Source organism: Anomaloglossus baeobatrachus, chromosome 8, assembly GCF_048569485.1.
Source record: "Anomaloglossus baeobatrachus isolate aAnoBae1 chromosome 8, aAnoBae1.hap1, whole genome shotgun sequence".
Classification (NCBI taxonomy): Eukaryota; Metazoa; Chordata; class Amphibia; order Anura; family Aromobatidae; genus Anomaloglossus; species Anomaloglossus baeobatrachus.
Window position 1 is genome coordinate 215,469,013 of NC_134360.1, and position 16,892 is coordinate 215,485,904.

General features: G+C 47.9%; 1 protein-coding gene across 1 annotated transcript in view; it reads right to left on the reverse strand.

Moving 5' to 3' along the window:
• LOC142248835 (histo-blood group ABO system transferase 2-like) overlaps window positions 1-16,892 on the reverse strand; it is an 82,676-nt gene that overhangs the window by 41,274 nt on the left and 24,510 nt on the right. The window contains exon 2 of the mRNA XM_075320164.1: window positions 1,851-1,946. Coding sequence (XP_075176279.1) covers window positions 1,851-1,946 — 96 coding nt within the window. The remainder of the gene's footprint in view (window positions 1-1,850; window positions 1,947-16,892) is intronic.

Sequence of the window (16,892 nt, forward strand, 5' to 3'; positions counted from 1 at the left end):
TGCTGGCTAGATCCTTCCACCTATGCCAAGTATAGTTTATCTTAGATGTATTGGTGAGGTGTTGTGATTTAGACTATCTGGTGGTTGGTATACTTGTTGCTTAGTGCGGTTGTGGAGTTAACCATTGTTGCCTTTTTGTTGTTACCTTCCTACTTTTGCTTTATTCCTGAGTCTCTCATTGTCTATTCCTGTGTGTGTGCGCAGTGTTTCAGAGTTTTCCCTTGTCTGTCTTTATCTGTCTGCCCTGTCCTTCCTGGTGCTAGGGAGGGTGAGGGAGCTATCAGTGTAGTAAGGGTAAGGAGCATAGCCAAAAATGGGAATCAGGCATCTCCACCATCAGGACTAACCCTCAGGTTAGGGATAGCCTAGGGTCCTCTATCGTGATTTGTTTCTCCATTAAAATTGTCATGCAAACAGACAGTGTGGAAAAAATGGGAAAAAACACCTTAGGGTGTTCTCACTGCAAATCCAGTCTCGCCTGATAGCCACACATGTCAGCTGTTCAATTCACCTGGCACATGCGGAATTCACCTTCGGCTGCCCGCGGCAGCCGGCGGTGCGTATACTGTGATGAGGCAGGACGTACCCAGTACGTCAAATGTCGGTAAGAGGTTAAATCGATAATTGCCACATTCATACTAATCTGTAGAATATTGCCAGGTCATTTTAACATTAAATATTAATTAGCATTTCTCAGCCCAAACCTCCAGCTCACATAAATCCCTGTAATATCAAAATAGCCTCCTTTGTGTTGATTACCCTGCAGACTTTATTATAATTTGCAAATATTGTAATTTTATTCTGTATATCCTCTACAAGGTCATTCATTAAGATGTTAAAAAGAAGAGCACCCAATACTGACCCCTGTTGTACCCCATTATTAACTATGGCCCAAACAGTGAGTGTTTCATTAATAACATACCTCTGTTTCGTATCTGTGAGACAGTTGTTAAACTAGGTACACATATTTTCCACAGTCCTACTGCTCTTATTTGACATAGTAACATTTTATGTGGCACTGTACTAACAGCCTTTAAAAAGTCCAGATAAAGGACATCAATGACCTTATCGTGATCTAATCTGGAACTTACTTCCTCATAGAAGTTGATCATATTAGTTTTACAGGACTGATCCTTTTAAATCAAAGCTGATGCTGTGCTATGGGGTTGTTTTTAGTGAGCTACTCAAGGATAGCATCTTTTAGAAAACTTTAAAAAATTGGGCCACAATAAAAGGTTAAACTGACAGTCCTAGTCCCGTGAATATTACAGATAATGGTCTGTCTATCACGATTCTTAATCCCTGCAGTACTCTTGGGGGGGGGAGGGGTCATCTAGGACCAATGATTTCTACATTTTAGTGCTTTTGAAGTGACACAGTACTTTCAACTCGGTTAAGCAGGCGGTATTTATTGGAGAATTTATGCCGTCCCTGGTGATGGTAAAATGAATGGTGTCACTCCAAACTACAACTTGTCCCACAAAAAAAAAACAAGCCCCCATGCAGCTATGTTGTCAGAAAAAAATGAAAAAAGAACTCATGGCTTTTGGAAGAAGGGAAAAAAAAAAACAAAAGCACAAAAAACCCTGAAAAAAATGGCCCAACCGGAAAGGTGTTAAACTGCCAACAATAGTGCCCCATAAAATACAGTCTTGCAATTGCACTGACAGCCATGCTACTGCAAAAAATCTAGCACTTGTCCACCTATCTTGTGATTCCTTAGTTTCTGCCAATTGTCCCAGACTGTACAGTGACAGTAACAGACTGGTAATTTAACTTATTTTCAATTTATTCATGTGTTACTAAAATTATTTATAACACATAATTTATTATATTAATGTGTGACTTACCTCTTATTTGCAGTATATGGAAGCAGTTTCCTCTCGCAATTCTCCAGTTCTATAGACTTCTCCACCACCTTTTGTGACCAATCAATATTCTGTATGCTGAGAATGAGAAAATTCAATGAAAAGTCTGTATTGTGCCTTCCCTCTGATATTACTCATTGAAAAGTATACAAATATTGACAATTATCCATTTTTACATTTTGTGATTTCTTTGTTGCAAAAATGTCCAAATTTGTGAAAGTTACATCTCTACCCTGACCTGCTCCATCAATATCTATCTCTGTCACCGGGTGCTACCATATTCCTCTTGGCACCGGTGAAAAAAGATAATATGGCCAATATTGCCGAGAGGTAAAATCTTTATCACGCGAGGTATACTGGTGTGGCTGGGACTCACCGGTTTGTATTCCGTCATTTGTCTGTATAATTTGTATAGTAAGGCTATGTGCGCATGCTGCAGTTTTGTTTCTTCAGCAAAAAAACCCACTCTGGCAGAAAAACGCATAAAAAATACATGCGGATTTGTCGCGTTACAGTGCCTTTTCGCTGCGTTTTTGTGCGTTTTTCGTCCAATGATGCGTATGTACTGCCCCGGGGCTCGGCCGGCTGCCGAGCCGCTCGGATCTGTGCTCGTGGGTGGGTGGCTCAAGCTCCTCACGGACCCGGGGGTCACGTCACTCTGAAAAGGAGTTGCTGGCGCTACGCGAGGGGTGGTTTTCGGTGGAGAGGTCCACGGCCGGGGCCGCGGTTGTTTTTGAGGATATAAGTTTGTGACGCCACCCACGGGTTGTGGTGAATGGATGGACACTACCGCTGCTGTTGACTAGGCTCCCGGGGATGGCGTTGCACAGCTTGGTGTTGACCCCCTCCATGGGTAGGGGGATGATGGTCCCGGGGGGCCCGAGGAAGGTGCTGAAGCGGGGGAATGGATGATGCATGCTGGCGTGTCGGTGCGGTGCGGCGCGTGGCCCGAAGTCACTGTTGAACTCACTATTACAAACATGTTGGAGTCTCTGGTAAACCAAACAAGATGGTGGACGGTGCACGCAGCCGACTGCGCTTTTCCCCTTTTCAGGTTGGTGGTTTCTGCCTTTCTCCTGCACCTCACTTTTGTAGAAAATGATGACTCCTATGCCTGAGCAACGGTAGTCCACTCCCCAGCCTGATGTATGCCAGTAGAGCCTGTGTGCCCGCAGACGCTGGCCCGTGGGGTCTCGATGCCTAGGCGGTGGCTTTCTACCCCTATCATTGGGCTGTTGTCTTCAGTCGGGTCTTAGGTGAGAAAGGGCCTAAAGTCAAGTCCTCAATCAGTTGATTCGTCTCAGTCCAGTTGTTTCTGGGCCTCGTACTGGGTCTGAGTACCCCTCCTGGTGCTCCGGTTTCCAATCGGTTCCCCGGTTCGGTACCGGCGGGCCACTACCCAATCCCGGTCCCTTATGGTTCCACCGGCTGTAATCCCAGCTCCTGCAGGCAGCCACCACCGTCTGCCTCCTTGCCACGGTACCAGGGCTACGACCTCGGCACCGGTCATTGTTGACGCTGCAAAAAGAGCCACAGCCACACCATAATTTACCAGAAAATTATGTAGCAATATAGAAAAACCATAATGATCATAATGACTGGATGGGGACTAGGACAAGTCGTTATACATAGGTGCAAACAAGAGAAATTACGACCAAAGTCCAAGGTACAAAAAGTGAAAAAACTTTATTTGGTGGATAGGTGCAGAGCGGCACAAACCAAGTGTGGACATAGGCAAGTGATCACTAAATATTAGGGATCTTACCCAACTGCTGACTGATCATTGACAATCCATACATGTGATATACAATAACATGTGAAACATAGTTTATATATATGTATGATCGAGAGGTCAGCAGTCCTCCAGGAAGGACAGAAAAACTCCTAAGCATCAATGTACTGGGGTCCCAATCTACACAAATTACCTCCTGTGAGGATCATGGCAACTATATGTGATGCATATTAAATATTGGCATTAAAAAAGGTTGCACAATGTGTAAGGTGCAGGGGTGAGAAAGGGACCCTGACGCCCCAAACGCCAAAAGAGACAAAAGCAATTCAAATTGTCATTAATACCTGGAGAGATGCAGTGATCAAGCAGAGCCTATGTACAACCCACCTGACACCTCAGGCCTGCTGCACTTGAACTGGACTCTCCACTTCACTGTCCAGACTCACCTTGAACTAACTGTTTGTTTCCTGTCTCAGGCCCTCTGGACTCCTAGGTGGGCGTGACCAAATGCCTAGCCCCGCCCCCCTGGTGTGCCCATTGAACCCTGAGAGAGGTGACAAGGGTTTTATAGGTTGGCTGCTGTCACCTTATTAAGGGGGGTACAAGGTGTTTGTGTAAGGGCCTATCTGTGACCACCTGGCTAGTCCAGGGCGTCACACATACGTTTTTGCAATTGCATTTTTTTTATACTTACAGCAACAAGAGCAGTTGTGAACTGCCCAGGCCAAAAAACTAATGCGCTAACAGGATGCAGCCAAACCCCCAGTAGGTGGAGGCATCACAGGTGCAAGTGTACTGTCCTGGTGTTGGTTGGGCTGCTCGGATCCAGTATCGTGGTGGCTTGAGGGGCCGGCTTGGCGGACACTTTTATCCGTGAAAGGGGGTATTTACAATGTATTAGTTTGTGACACCAACTGCGGATTGCAGCAATCGGAGTACCGCCGCTGCTGGAAGGTGTACCAGGGCAGATGGTGTTGGGCAGCAAGGTGTCAGTCCCTCCGCAGGTAGGGAAGGCCCCAGACTCGAGGTGTTGGTGCTTTGGTTGGACAGGGTGCAGGTGACCAGGGTACTCACTGTGGGTAATCGTGTTGCTGGATGAGGTTTAGAAAGGAGACACACACACTGCAGGTAAACCAAAGTCTCTGTGTACAGCTGCCGCTCCCGGGAGAACGTCCAAGTACCCAGTCCCACCGATGTCACTTAGTGATCCGGAGCCTGCCTCCGTGCACAGTGCTGATGCCCTCAACCTCTGAGTATCAAGAGAAGTCCTTGAAGGTCCCCTCCTTTACAGGTGAATTGCCAGGACGTTGAATCGGCTCCTAATCTAGGGTCCTGTATCCCATCGTTCTCGGTACCGGTCAGTTCTTTTGGGCCTTCTGGTGCCGACAGTCCTCCAAGACTATGTCCGTCATACCATTGTCCAATGTCAATGCTACCGGTCCCTGACTCCTCTGGACCAGGATCACCGCTTGTGACCCAACCAGAGTCCCTAGCTCCCCAGGAGCTCACTTTCTCAGCTCCTCTCTCTTTGGAGCCTACTTCTGTTCTGTCTGTCTCCCTCTCACAGTCTGCTCAGTCCCCCAGTGGCCGGCCCATTTCCAGTTTGTCCTCCCCCTTGGTGTGTCTGGCAGAGACTGCTGTGAGGTGATTGGGTTTTGTGGTGCAGATGGGAGTGACACCGGTTTCTCGGGTACCTGGAACTATGGGGGGTAGGCCCTGCACCCTGGGTAAGGATGCAGTACCCTGTGGCACCCTGATGTATTCAGGCGCGCCACATAAGAGGAGCAAATCACACACACACCTGCAAAAAATGGAGGGGGCATTTGCTGGATGATAAAATGCACATTAGTGGCTTGCATAGGGCACCGTTCACACATGCAGGTGCAAAGTAACTGACTGGCAGCCTATTAAACGCCCATACTATTCGACCCGGCGGGCTGCCCCAGCACTTATATGCGTTTAATGCGTTTTTTAAAGGTGAAACAAATTAGGATCTGACTCCAGTGACACTGAGACACCAAATAGAAGTAGTGTGCAGTTCATTGAAAATGCAATAGATAGTACAAAGGAGTCTCAGTAAACAAACAGATGAATGAATACAATACCTAGTGCCATCTCCTTCTGCTGGTGCTTGGTCAGACTGACTCACACATGTGATTTATTTATGCAATCTCCTGGTGTCATAGGTGCTTTGTTGTGTAAACAGTTTCTGTGCAGCTGCTTTTCTTGTCTCTCCCCCTGCTGTGTTGTGCTGCTCTTTTTCAATTACTGTTTTGCACATTGTATTTTAATTATTTCAAATAAAAGTTACATTTTATTTTTGGCTATTTGTTTTTGTTCTTCATTTGTGTTTTTAATTGATAGATAGCTAGAATAGATAGATAGAATAGATAGATAGAAAAATAGAAAGAATAGATAAAGAATATAGAATAGATAGAAAGAACATACAGAATAAATAAAAAGAAAGAACAGATAGAAATAAATTACAGAATAGCTCAATAGAGGGATAGCTAGCTTGACCAGCTGTTTTTTAAATTATATTTTGGCAAAAAAAATGACTTGGCTCACCATCATTTTTCATATTCATCATAGGAATAGCAGCAGCTGTGGGCTGCAACTCTCCGCTGTCTGCTGTACCATGGCTGGTTATGAAAAATTGAGGGGATTGAAGGCTTTTTTTTTTAATTATTTGATTTATTAAACAAAAAAAAACCAAATGACGTGGGGTCCCCCCATTTTTCTAAAACCAGCCAAGGTGCAGCAGAAAACTGGGGGCTGATATTATTAGGGTGGGAAGGGCCATGGTTATTTGTCCCTTTCCAGCCTAACAATAGCAGCCCGCAGCCGCCCCAGAAGTGACACATCCATTAGATAGCCCAATTCTGACACTGGACCCGGCTTTTCCCTTTGCCCTGGTGCAGTGACAATCGGGGTAATAAGGTTTTAATAGCAGCCCATAGCAGCCACTAAATCCTAGATTAGTGATGGCAGGGGTCTATGAGACACCCCCTCATAACTAATCTGTAAATGAACGTAAATAAAAGCAAACACCCTAAATATCCTTTATTTTAAATAAAAGACAAAAATAACTACCCTCTTTCACCACTTTATTAACCCCCTGCAGTTCCGAAGTAATCCACATGAGGTCCCACGACGCTTCCAGCACTGCTACATATGATGCTCACAGCGAGCGGCAATAGAAGATGATGGCCGGCTGTGAGCTCCACACTGCAACTGAAGTGAGTCGCGCTATCAGCAGTGACATCACTCATGTTAGCCGCAGCCACAGCTGGAGTCCTCCAGTCATAACAGCAAATCACCCGAGTGACTGAAGTGAACCGCTTGATCAGCAGTGACATCACTCAGGTGATTTCCAGCCACAGCTGGAGTCCTTCACTTGTGGCCGCAAATCACCAGAGTGACTGAAGTGAGCCACACGATATTACTCAGGGTTAGTCACAGCAACAGGGTGTCAGAATGAACTCGGATGAACACCTGACGTCTGAGCTGCGCACACCTGAGGGTGTCGCGGCTGTGACGTCACAGGTTCATCCAAGTTAATTTTGACACCCTGTGGCTGTGACTACCCTGAGTAATGTCGCGCTGATTGCGCAGCTCACTTCAGTCACTCTGGTGATTTGCATTCACAACTGGAGTCGTCCATCTGTGACCGTAAATCAGGCCATGACTGAAGGGAGCCACAGGTAGAGGACTCACCTGAGTGAGTCACCTCACAGTGGGCAGTCATGCTCTATGGCCATGAAGAAAAACGATCCAGCTGAGTAACCGGGTGATTTATTCAGTGCAGTTCAGACAAGGCATATGGTCGTGGTTAACCACGACCACATGCCTTGTCTGAAATGCACTGAATAAATCACCCGGTCACTCAGCTGGATCGTTTTTCTTCATTTTCATTGCTGCGGCCAGGGCAGGGCCGGATTCCTTTACAAATGCTCTATGGCCGCTCGCTGTGATTGTCAGATGTAGCAGTGGTGGAAGCATTGTGGGACCTCGTGTGGATTACATCGGACCTGGAGGTGTGTTTTGCGAGTTAATAAAGTGGTGAAAAAGGATGCTTTTTTGTCTTTTATTACAAATAAAGGATTTTTGGGGTGTTTGTGTTTATTTACTTCCACTTACAGATTAATGATGGGGGAGTCTCATAGACATCTGCCATCAGTAATATAGGACTTAGTGTCAGCTATGGGCTACTATTATCGCCTTATTACCTCAATAGCCATCACATCAGGGCAATCGGAAGAGCTGGTAAAGTGCCGGGACTGTCGCCTCTAATGGATGCGGCAATTCTGGGCGGCTGCAGGCTGATATTTTAAGGCTGGGGGGCAGTCTAATAACCATAGCCCTCCCCAGTCTGAGAATACCAGCCCCCAGCTCTGGGGCTTTATCTTGTCTGAGTATCAAAATTAAGGGGACTGCACGCCGTTTTTTTTAAATTATTTATTTATTATACTGTATGATACAAACCCACCCACCTGCATCTGTGATTGGTTGCGGCCAGACAGCTGTCACTCAGCGTGGGGGTGCATCTGACTGCAACTTATCACAGTCGCCGGTGGTCAGGAGAAGCAGTGAATATGTATGAGCCTAATGAGCAGCCGGTTCTAGAAGAACAAAGAGCTGCCGCGGGAGCAGTGTGGCAGTTGCCTCAGTGATTGGTGAGTATGAAGTGCTTGCTCCTACCCGTTTGCATCGGATTCTGTTCCCCTGGACTTTATATGGGGACCAGCATCTGAACATATTCCGTGGATCAATCCCCCACACACCCCGAGTCAGCGGGGGATTGATCTGCCAGTCCTCTGAAACGCAAAGACAAAACGTGGGTAAAACGCAATGAAACGCAAAGAATTGTCTACCTGCGTTTTCCATACGTTTTTTTCATGGCTTCATTGAAGTCAATGAGTGAAAAACGCAGGAATAATTAACATGCTGCTTCTTTTTTCTGCACCCAAAACTGCAGGCAAAAAAGAAGCAATGTGCGCACAGCCTTTCTGAATTCTCATAGACTTTGCTGAGGAAGAACTACATGTAGTTTAGGACAACAAACTGCACCCAAAAACGAGGCAAAAATGTTAACTAATGCTGCAGAACACATCTCCTACTTTTATCTCTTTTCCAATTCAATACCCTAGAATAAGGAAAAAGTGCATAATTGCTCCAATGTAAAATTATTTTTATTTATTAATTAATTAATTAATTAAAACCAGACTATTAAAAAAATACCACAAACAAGGGATCCAGAAAAGGGCCTTATTAACTCGGTTGTCAATATTAAATAACACAATGAGATGAATTTAACTTGCAATTTCCAATTGTTAGTGACAAGGTTGTATATGGTAACTTATTCTATATATTAGTAATTAATTGGCAATTAATACCCCTACATTCACTATAAAATAGTAAATAATTACCAGTATCTTCAATAAAGTGCAATAATAATAAGGCAATAAATAGCCAATAAATAATGTATCTAAGTACAACAATAACGAATGTAGTGTCTTTTGCAATCTATTATCAAGATATTAAAATGTTTCAAACTCAGTTGGAATAATATACGGTATATAAATTATTCTACCAAACAATATATAATACTAGCTATAGTACCTGGCGTTGCCCAGCATAGTAACTGTTTCTCTGTCTCTCTCCCACTCTCCCTCTCTCTCTGTCTGTATCTCTCTCTCTGTTTCTCTCGCTCTTTGTCTCTCTCTCTGTCTGTCTGTCTCTCTGTCTGTTTCTCTCTCTATCTATCTCTCTGTCTGTCATTTTGTTTTTCTGTCTTTTTCTCTGTCAGTCTGTCTCTGTATCTGTCTCTATCTTTCTGTCTCTCTGTCTCTCTCTGTCTGTCTCTCTCTCTCTGTCTCTCTATCCAACACACTCTGTCTGTCAAATCAAATCAAATAGGCTTTATTGGCAGGACCAAATACTCTGTCTGTCTCTGTCTCTGTCTGTATTTTTCTCTGTCTGCCTCACTCCCAGTCTGTCCCTCTCTCTGCGTCTCTCTCTCTGTCTATCTCTCTGTTTCTTTCACTGTCTGTCTCTCTCTTTAACCGTCTCGCTCTCTTTATCTCTCTGTCTCAGTCTGTCTCTCTCCCTGTCTGCCTCTCTCTCTATCTCTCTGTTTCTCTCCCTGTCTGTATCTCTGTCTCTTTCCATCTCTCTCTGTCTTTCTCTCTGTCTCTCTGTCTCTCACTGCCTTTCTCTCTGTCTACCTCTCTGTCTCTCTCTCTCTGTTTGCCTCTCTCTGTTTCTCTCTCTATTTCTCTATCTCTCTCTGTCTCGCTCTGTCTCTCACTACCTTTCTCTGTCTACCTCTCTGTGTGTCTCTGTCTGTTTGCCTCTCTCTGTTTCTCTCTCTGTCTCTGTATCGCTCTGTCTCTCTCTAGAGTTCCTTCTCTCTCTGTCTCTCTCTCTCTCTGTCTCTCTCTATCCATCTCTCCTCTGAAATCATATTACCTCATACATAGCTGTCTTATATTAAGAATGTCCTTTGTTGCCTATAGCAACCAATCAGCCCTCCTATTAATGACCTGTAGCTCCCAGCTCCATTGACTTTAATGGAGGCAGGTTTTTTGCCAAATAACTGTAAAGCGTGGCGTTAAATTCTCCCCTCAAAACATAGTCTATGACGTTCCCTGAGTCAAATGAGGCGGCTGCGCAAAATTTTGTAACTGTATATGTGACGGTGCGGATTCCTTTAGCGGACATACATACATACGCACACGCACACGCACACACACACGCACACACACACACACACACACACATACACTCAGCTTTATATATTAGATAGATATAGTAATTAATCTATTAAGATGCTTCAAATATAAAAATTATGACCACAACTATTTAAATGGCTACAATATCTAACATATCCCTGGATAGATCAATTGATCTTCAATAGTGATTACTACTAATGGAGTCTACACCAGCCTGTAACATCTAAGGCGGGCTTTGCACGTTGCAACATCGGTAACAATGTGTTACCGATGCTGCAGCGATAGTCCCGGCCCCCGTCGCACGTTCGATATATAGTGAAAGCTGCCGTAGCGATTATTATCGCTACGGCAGCTTTACACGCACATACCTGCCGTGCGACGTCCCTCTGGCCGGTGACCCGCCTCCTTCCTTAGGGGGCGGGTCGTGCGGCGTCACAGTGACGTCACACGGCAGGCGGCCAATTGAAGTGGAGGGGCGGAGATGAGCAGGATGTAAACATCCCGCCCACCTCCGTCCTTCTCATTGCAGCCGGGAGGCAGGTAAGGTGAAGTTCCTCGCTCCTGCGGCTTCACACACAGCGATGTGTGCGGCCGCAGGAACGAGGAACTACATCGTACCTGTCGCTTCCCCGGCATTATGGAAATGTCGGAGGCTGCAGCGATGATACGATGACGACGATTTTGCGCTCGTTCATCGTATCATCTAGGATTTACACACTACGACATCGCAAGTGACGCCGGATGTGCGTCACTTTCGATTTGACCCCACCGACATCGCACCTGCGATGTCGTAGTGTGCAAAGCCCGCCTAAGGCTATGTTCACACACTGCGTTTTTTACCTACCTTTTTGGTGCGTTTTTGCTGCAGAAATTTCTTGAGAAATTCTTGTAACCTTTCTGCAGACATTCCCCAGCAAAACCTGTGGGAAAAAAAATTAGCTGTGCGCACACTGCGTTTTTTTCTTAAGAAAATTCTTTCGGTAGATTTTCTTAAGAAAAAGAATGAGCATGTCACTTCTTTTCTGCAGCTAACTGCGTAATTCACTCCATTGATTGTAATGTAATCATCAGGACTATTTTTTCAATGTCTTTTGTATAGGATCGGATGGCACATAGAAGCACTTCCGTGTGCATCCGATCCTACAAAAAACACATCGGATGCTGTATGTCCGCTCCGTTATTATGGAACATGTCCTATTCTGTTCCATGATAATGGACAGTGACTCAATACAAGTCAATGGGCCCGCAAAATCCCCGGACCGCGTGACCTCCGACAGGTGCCCGTGCAGTCAGTGTCCCGCTTCAGCCCCGCAGCTGCCCGCACTGCAGTATCAGCAGCTTCTACACAGCAGTGCAGTATCAGTAGCTTCTCACACTGCAGTGCGAGCAGCCGCGGCGATGACGAGCACTGTTGTCAGGAGGTTAGATGAGGTCATTACATGCTGTGATGATCTCCTGCTCTCCTGACGTCAGCGCTGTCACTACCTTCTATGCTCATCTCGCGGGCGGCCCGAGACTGTCACTAGCGGTGACGTCACGAGCTCCCGCAATTCTTCGCTGTGAACGCGGCGGCATAGTAGTCAGTGACAGCGCTGACGTCAGGAGAGCAGGAGATCGTCACAGCAGGTAATGATCTCATCTAACCTCCTGAAGTCAGCGCTCGTCATCCCCTGCAGTGACCTGGGCTGTCCTATTGATGTTAGCTCAGGTCACTGCACTGCTCTCCCAGCCAATGGGGAACATTCTGTTCTTCATTGACTGGGACCGTGACTATGGTATGGATCGTTGTGGGATTATTGGATTACGCTGGACCCGAATTTGATTGTTCTTTTCAATAAATTGGTGAAAGAGGGAATGTTTTGGGGAGTGTTTTTTCAAATAAAACTTTTTTTGTTGTCTATTTTTTTTTTTCTTACTGACTGGGTTGGTGATGTCGGGTATCTGATAGACGCGTGACATCACTAACTGCAGGGCTTGATGCCAGGTGACTTTACACATCTGGCATCAACCCCATATATTACCCCGTTTGCCACCGCACCAGGGCAATGGGATGAGTTGGGGCAAAGTGCCAGGATTGGCACATCCAATGGACGCACCACTTCTGGGGCGGCTGTGGCCAAGATTTTTAGGCTGGGTAGTGTCCAATAACAGTGGACCTCTCTAGTCTGAGAATACCAGACCACAGCTGTCCGCTTTACCTTGGCTAGTGATCCAATTTGGGGGGGACCCCACGTTTTTTGTTTTAAATTATTTATTTAATTTAAAATAACAGCATGGGGTGCCCTCTGTTTTGGATTACCAGCCAAGGTGAAGCTGCCAGCTGTGGTCTGCAGGCTGCAGCCGTCTGTTTTACCCTATCTGGCTACAAAAGATAGGGGGGACCTGACGTCATTTTTTTTTAATTATTTATTTATTTTTTGGCTAAATATAAGGATAAGCACCAGGGCCAGCTCCAGGTTTTTGTGGGCCCCGGGCGGAAGAGTCCCAGTGGGCCCCATAAAGACACAGACACACACACATACACAGATACGTACATATACATATTTAAAGACAAACTCACAAAATACATATAAACAGACAAATCTATACAGTCATATACACTGACATACATAGATACACATCATACATGCCTACAGACAGACACACGCAGCTCTGCTACATACAGACACACACACAGCTCTGCTGCATACATACAGACACACACTGCTCTGCTGGATACATACAGACACACTCACACTGCTCCGGCGGCTTTTCCTCTTTTGAAAACGCCGTCCGCCCATTATTCAATCTCGTATTCACTGCTTCCCCTGCCCACCGGCGCCTATGATTGGTTGCAGTCAGACCCGCCCCCACGCTGAGTTACAGCTGTCTCACTGCAACCAATCATAGCCGCCGGTGAGTGGGTCTATATCATGCAGTATAATAAATAAATAAATAAACAATTAAAAAAAAATGGCATGTGGTCCCCCCCAATTTTGATACCAGTCAAGGTAAATCCACATGGCTGAAGGCTGGTATTCTCAGGATGGGGAGCCCCACCTTATGGGGAGCCCCCCAGCCTAAAAAAATCAGCCAGCAGCCGCCCGGAATTGCCGCATCCATTAGATGCGACAGTCCCGGGACTCAACCCGGCTCATCCTGAATTGCCCTGGTGCGGTGGCAATCGAAGTAATAAGGAGTTAATGGCAGCAGCCCATAGCTGCCACTAAGTCCTAGGTTAATCATGGCAGTCGTCTCCCCGAGATACCTTCAATGATTAACCTGTAAATGAAAGTAAATAAACATATACACCCAAAAAAATCCTTTATTTGGAATAAAAGACAAAAAAACCCACCCTCTTTCACCACTTTATTAAAATCCCCAAATATCCCTCCAGGTCCGGAGTAATCCACATGAGGTCCCGCATCCAGATCTGCTACATGAAGCTGACAGGAGCTGCAGTAGAACACCGCCGCTCCTGTGAGCTCCACGCAGCAACTGAAGTGAATCGCGCTGTCAGCGGGGACGTCACTGAGGTAATGCCGGTGTGTGTGTGTGCGGTGATGATGGGTTCGGTAGTGTCAGTGTGTGTGCGATGATGATGAGGGCTATAGTGTCAGGATGCGTGCGGTGATGTCGGGATGTGTGCGATGATGTCGAGGTGTGTGCGGTTTAGATGTGGGCGGTAATGTCGGGATGTGTGCAGTGAAGATGTGAGCGGTAATGTCGGCATGTGTGCGGTGAAGATGTGGGCGGTAATGTCGGGATGTGTGTGGTGAAGATGTGGGCGGTAATGTCGGGATGTGTGCGGTGAAGATGTGGGCGGTAATGTCGGGATGTGTGCGGTGAAGATGTGGGCGGTAATGTCGGGGTGTGTGCGGTGAAGATGTGGGCGGTAATGTTGGGATGTGTGCGGTGAAGATGTGGGCGGTAATGTCGGGGTGTGTGCGGTAAAGATGTTGGCGGTAATGTAGGGGTGAGCGGTAAAGATGTGGGCAGTAATGTCGGGATGTGTGCAGTGAAGATGTGGGCGGTAATGTCAGGGTGTGTGCTGTGAAGATGTGGGCGGTAATGTCGAGATGTGTGCGGTGAAGATGTGGGCAGTAATGTCGGGGTGTGTGCGGAGAAGATGTGGGCGCTAATGTCGGGGTGTGTGCGGTGAAGATGTGGGCGGTAATGTTAGGATGTGTGCAGTGAAGATGAGGGCGGAAATGTCGGGATGTGTACGGTAATGTCGGGGTGTGAGTGTGCGGTGATGTCGGGATGTGTGCGGTGATGTCGGGGTATGTGCGGTGATGTCGGGATGTGTGCTGTGATGCCGGGATGTGTGCTGTGATGTCGGGATGTGTGCGGTGATGTCGGGATGTGTGCGGTGATGTCAGGATGTGTGCGGTGATGTCAGGATGTGTGCGGTGATGTCGGGATGTGTGCGGTGAAGATGAGGGCGGTAATGTCGGGATGTGTGCGGTAATGTCGGGGTGTGTGCGGTGAAGATGTGGGCGGTAATGTCAGGATGTGTGCGGTGAAGATGAGGGCGGTAATGTCGGGATGTGTGCGGTAATGTCGGGGCGTGTGCTGTGATGTCGGGATGTGTGCTGTGATGTCGGGATGTGTGCTGTGAAGATGTGGGCAGTAATGTCGGGGTGTGTGCGGTGAAGATGTGGGCGGTAATGTAGGGGTGTGTGCGGTGAAGATGTGGGCAGTAATGTCGGGATGTGTGCGGTGAAGATGTGGGCGGAAATGTCAGGGTGTGTGTGGTGAAGATGTGGGCGGTAATGTCGAGATGTGTGCGGTGAAGATGTGGGCAGTAATGTCGGGGTGGGTGTGGTGAAGATGTGGGCGGTAATGTCGGGGTGTGTGCGGTGAAGATGTGGACGGTAATGTTAGGATGCGTGCAGTGAAGATGAGGGCGGAAATGTCGGGATGTGTGTGTTGCGGGCGGAGGAGGGGACGCCGTGCTCTCCCTACTGCTGCTCGGGTCCGGCTGCCGCGGCTGCTGCGGCCTGCTGCTGCTCGGTGGCTCGAGCGATGGGCTGGATCCCGGGGACTCTAGCGGCGCTCCTCGCCCGTGAGTGAAAGGTGGTTGTTGGGTGTGGGGATTGTTTGTTGTCCGTGACGCCACCCACGGTTGTGGTGATTTGGTTGACACCACCGCTGCTCGGTATGGGGATCCCGGGAAGGATGGTATGGAGCAGCCAGTTGTTGTGTTGCCCCTCCGTGGGTAGGGGTTGGTGATCCCGGGGCCCAGTGATGAGGTGGGAGATGCAGGGCTTGGTGGGGTGCAGGGACGCGGGGGCAGCGCTGTGCCTTGCGGCACTGTGGTACTCACTCAGCCTGAGACGTTGACACAGTTCTCGGTAAAACACACGGCTGGAAAGACGGTTCCCACGGACGGCTGCACTTGCTTTCCCCAGTAGGTGACGGTGATGTCCCTTTTCCTGCACCTAATGTTCCTGTGTTGGTAGCGATGGGTTCCCACCAGTAACCCGCTCCCCGGCTTGGATATGGGCCGGAGGAGCCCTACTTTGCCCGCAGGCGCTGGCCCTGAGAAACTGGTGCCCTGGCGGTGGCGGTGTCTCTCCTCAATGGTTGGACTGTTGCCTTCAATCGGGACTTGGTTGTTTGGAGACAGACGTCCCCTTCACTGACGGATTTGGCAAATTTACGGCGACTCCTAGCCTTGCCGGGATCCGAGAGGCCCCTGCCCTGGTGCTGACTGTTCTTCGTATACTGCTCCAGACCGCCGGGCCACTACCCGTCCGCGGTCCTTCCAGCAACCTCCGAGCAGTCACCCCTGCGGACTATCACCGCCGTCTGCTGACCTTGCTGTCACTGTCCTGGCACACAGCCGGACCAACTTCAGGCTTTACTACTGTCACTTCAGCTTCTTTCTTTAGCTGTACCACAACTTCACTTCTACTTTACTTCACTTTCCTAAACTTGAACTCCACTGTTTACTCCTTCACTTAGCTCCTCACTCAAGCTCCCCCTGAGCTAAAACTGCCTGGTTCCTCCCGCCTCCAGAGCTGTGCACTCCTTGGTGGGCGGAGCCAACCGCCTGGCCCACCCCCCTGGTGTGAACATCAGCCCCTGGAGGAAGGCAACAAGGATTTTGGTAGCCTTGGTGTTCCTAACTGGGGTGTAGGGTGTGGTGGTGCAATGACCTGTGACCCCTGGCTTGCCCAGGGCGTCACATTCCCCCTTAGCAAAATGCAGACCGTCTGCGGGCTGCCCGTCCAACACCGGTTTTATTTTCTGAAAAAGGTAAAAAGGTAACATATAAAGCATAATATCATCCCACAACGGGAGGCACATTTCTTAAACGTTGCTAAACGGTTTACGGCTACGGTTTCCGCTCTCTCCCACCCAAGCAACCTGGCCCTGATGCTGCCCCTAAAGCCCAGGCAGCACCCCTTGACCCAAGTCCAGCACAAGTCACCTGAGCGGGATCTGTCCTTCCCCTCCAGAGGGTAGCCACCGGTTCCTGTGGTGGCTGGGCCCTAGCCTGCTCTGCTGAGGGCCCTCCCTCCAACCTGCCTCTCCGGAGGCGGCAACTGCGGAAACGGTAACGGTAAAACA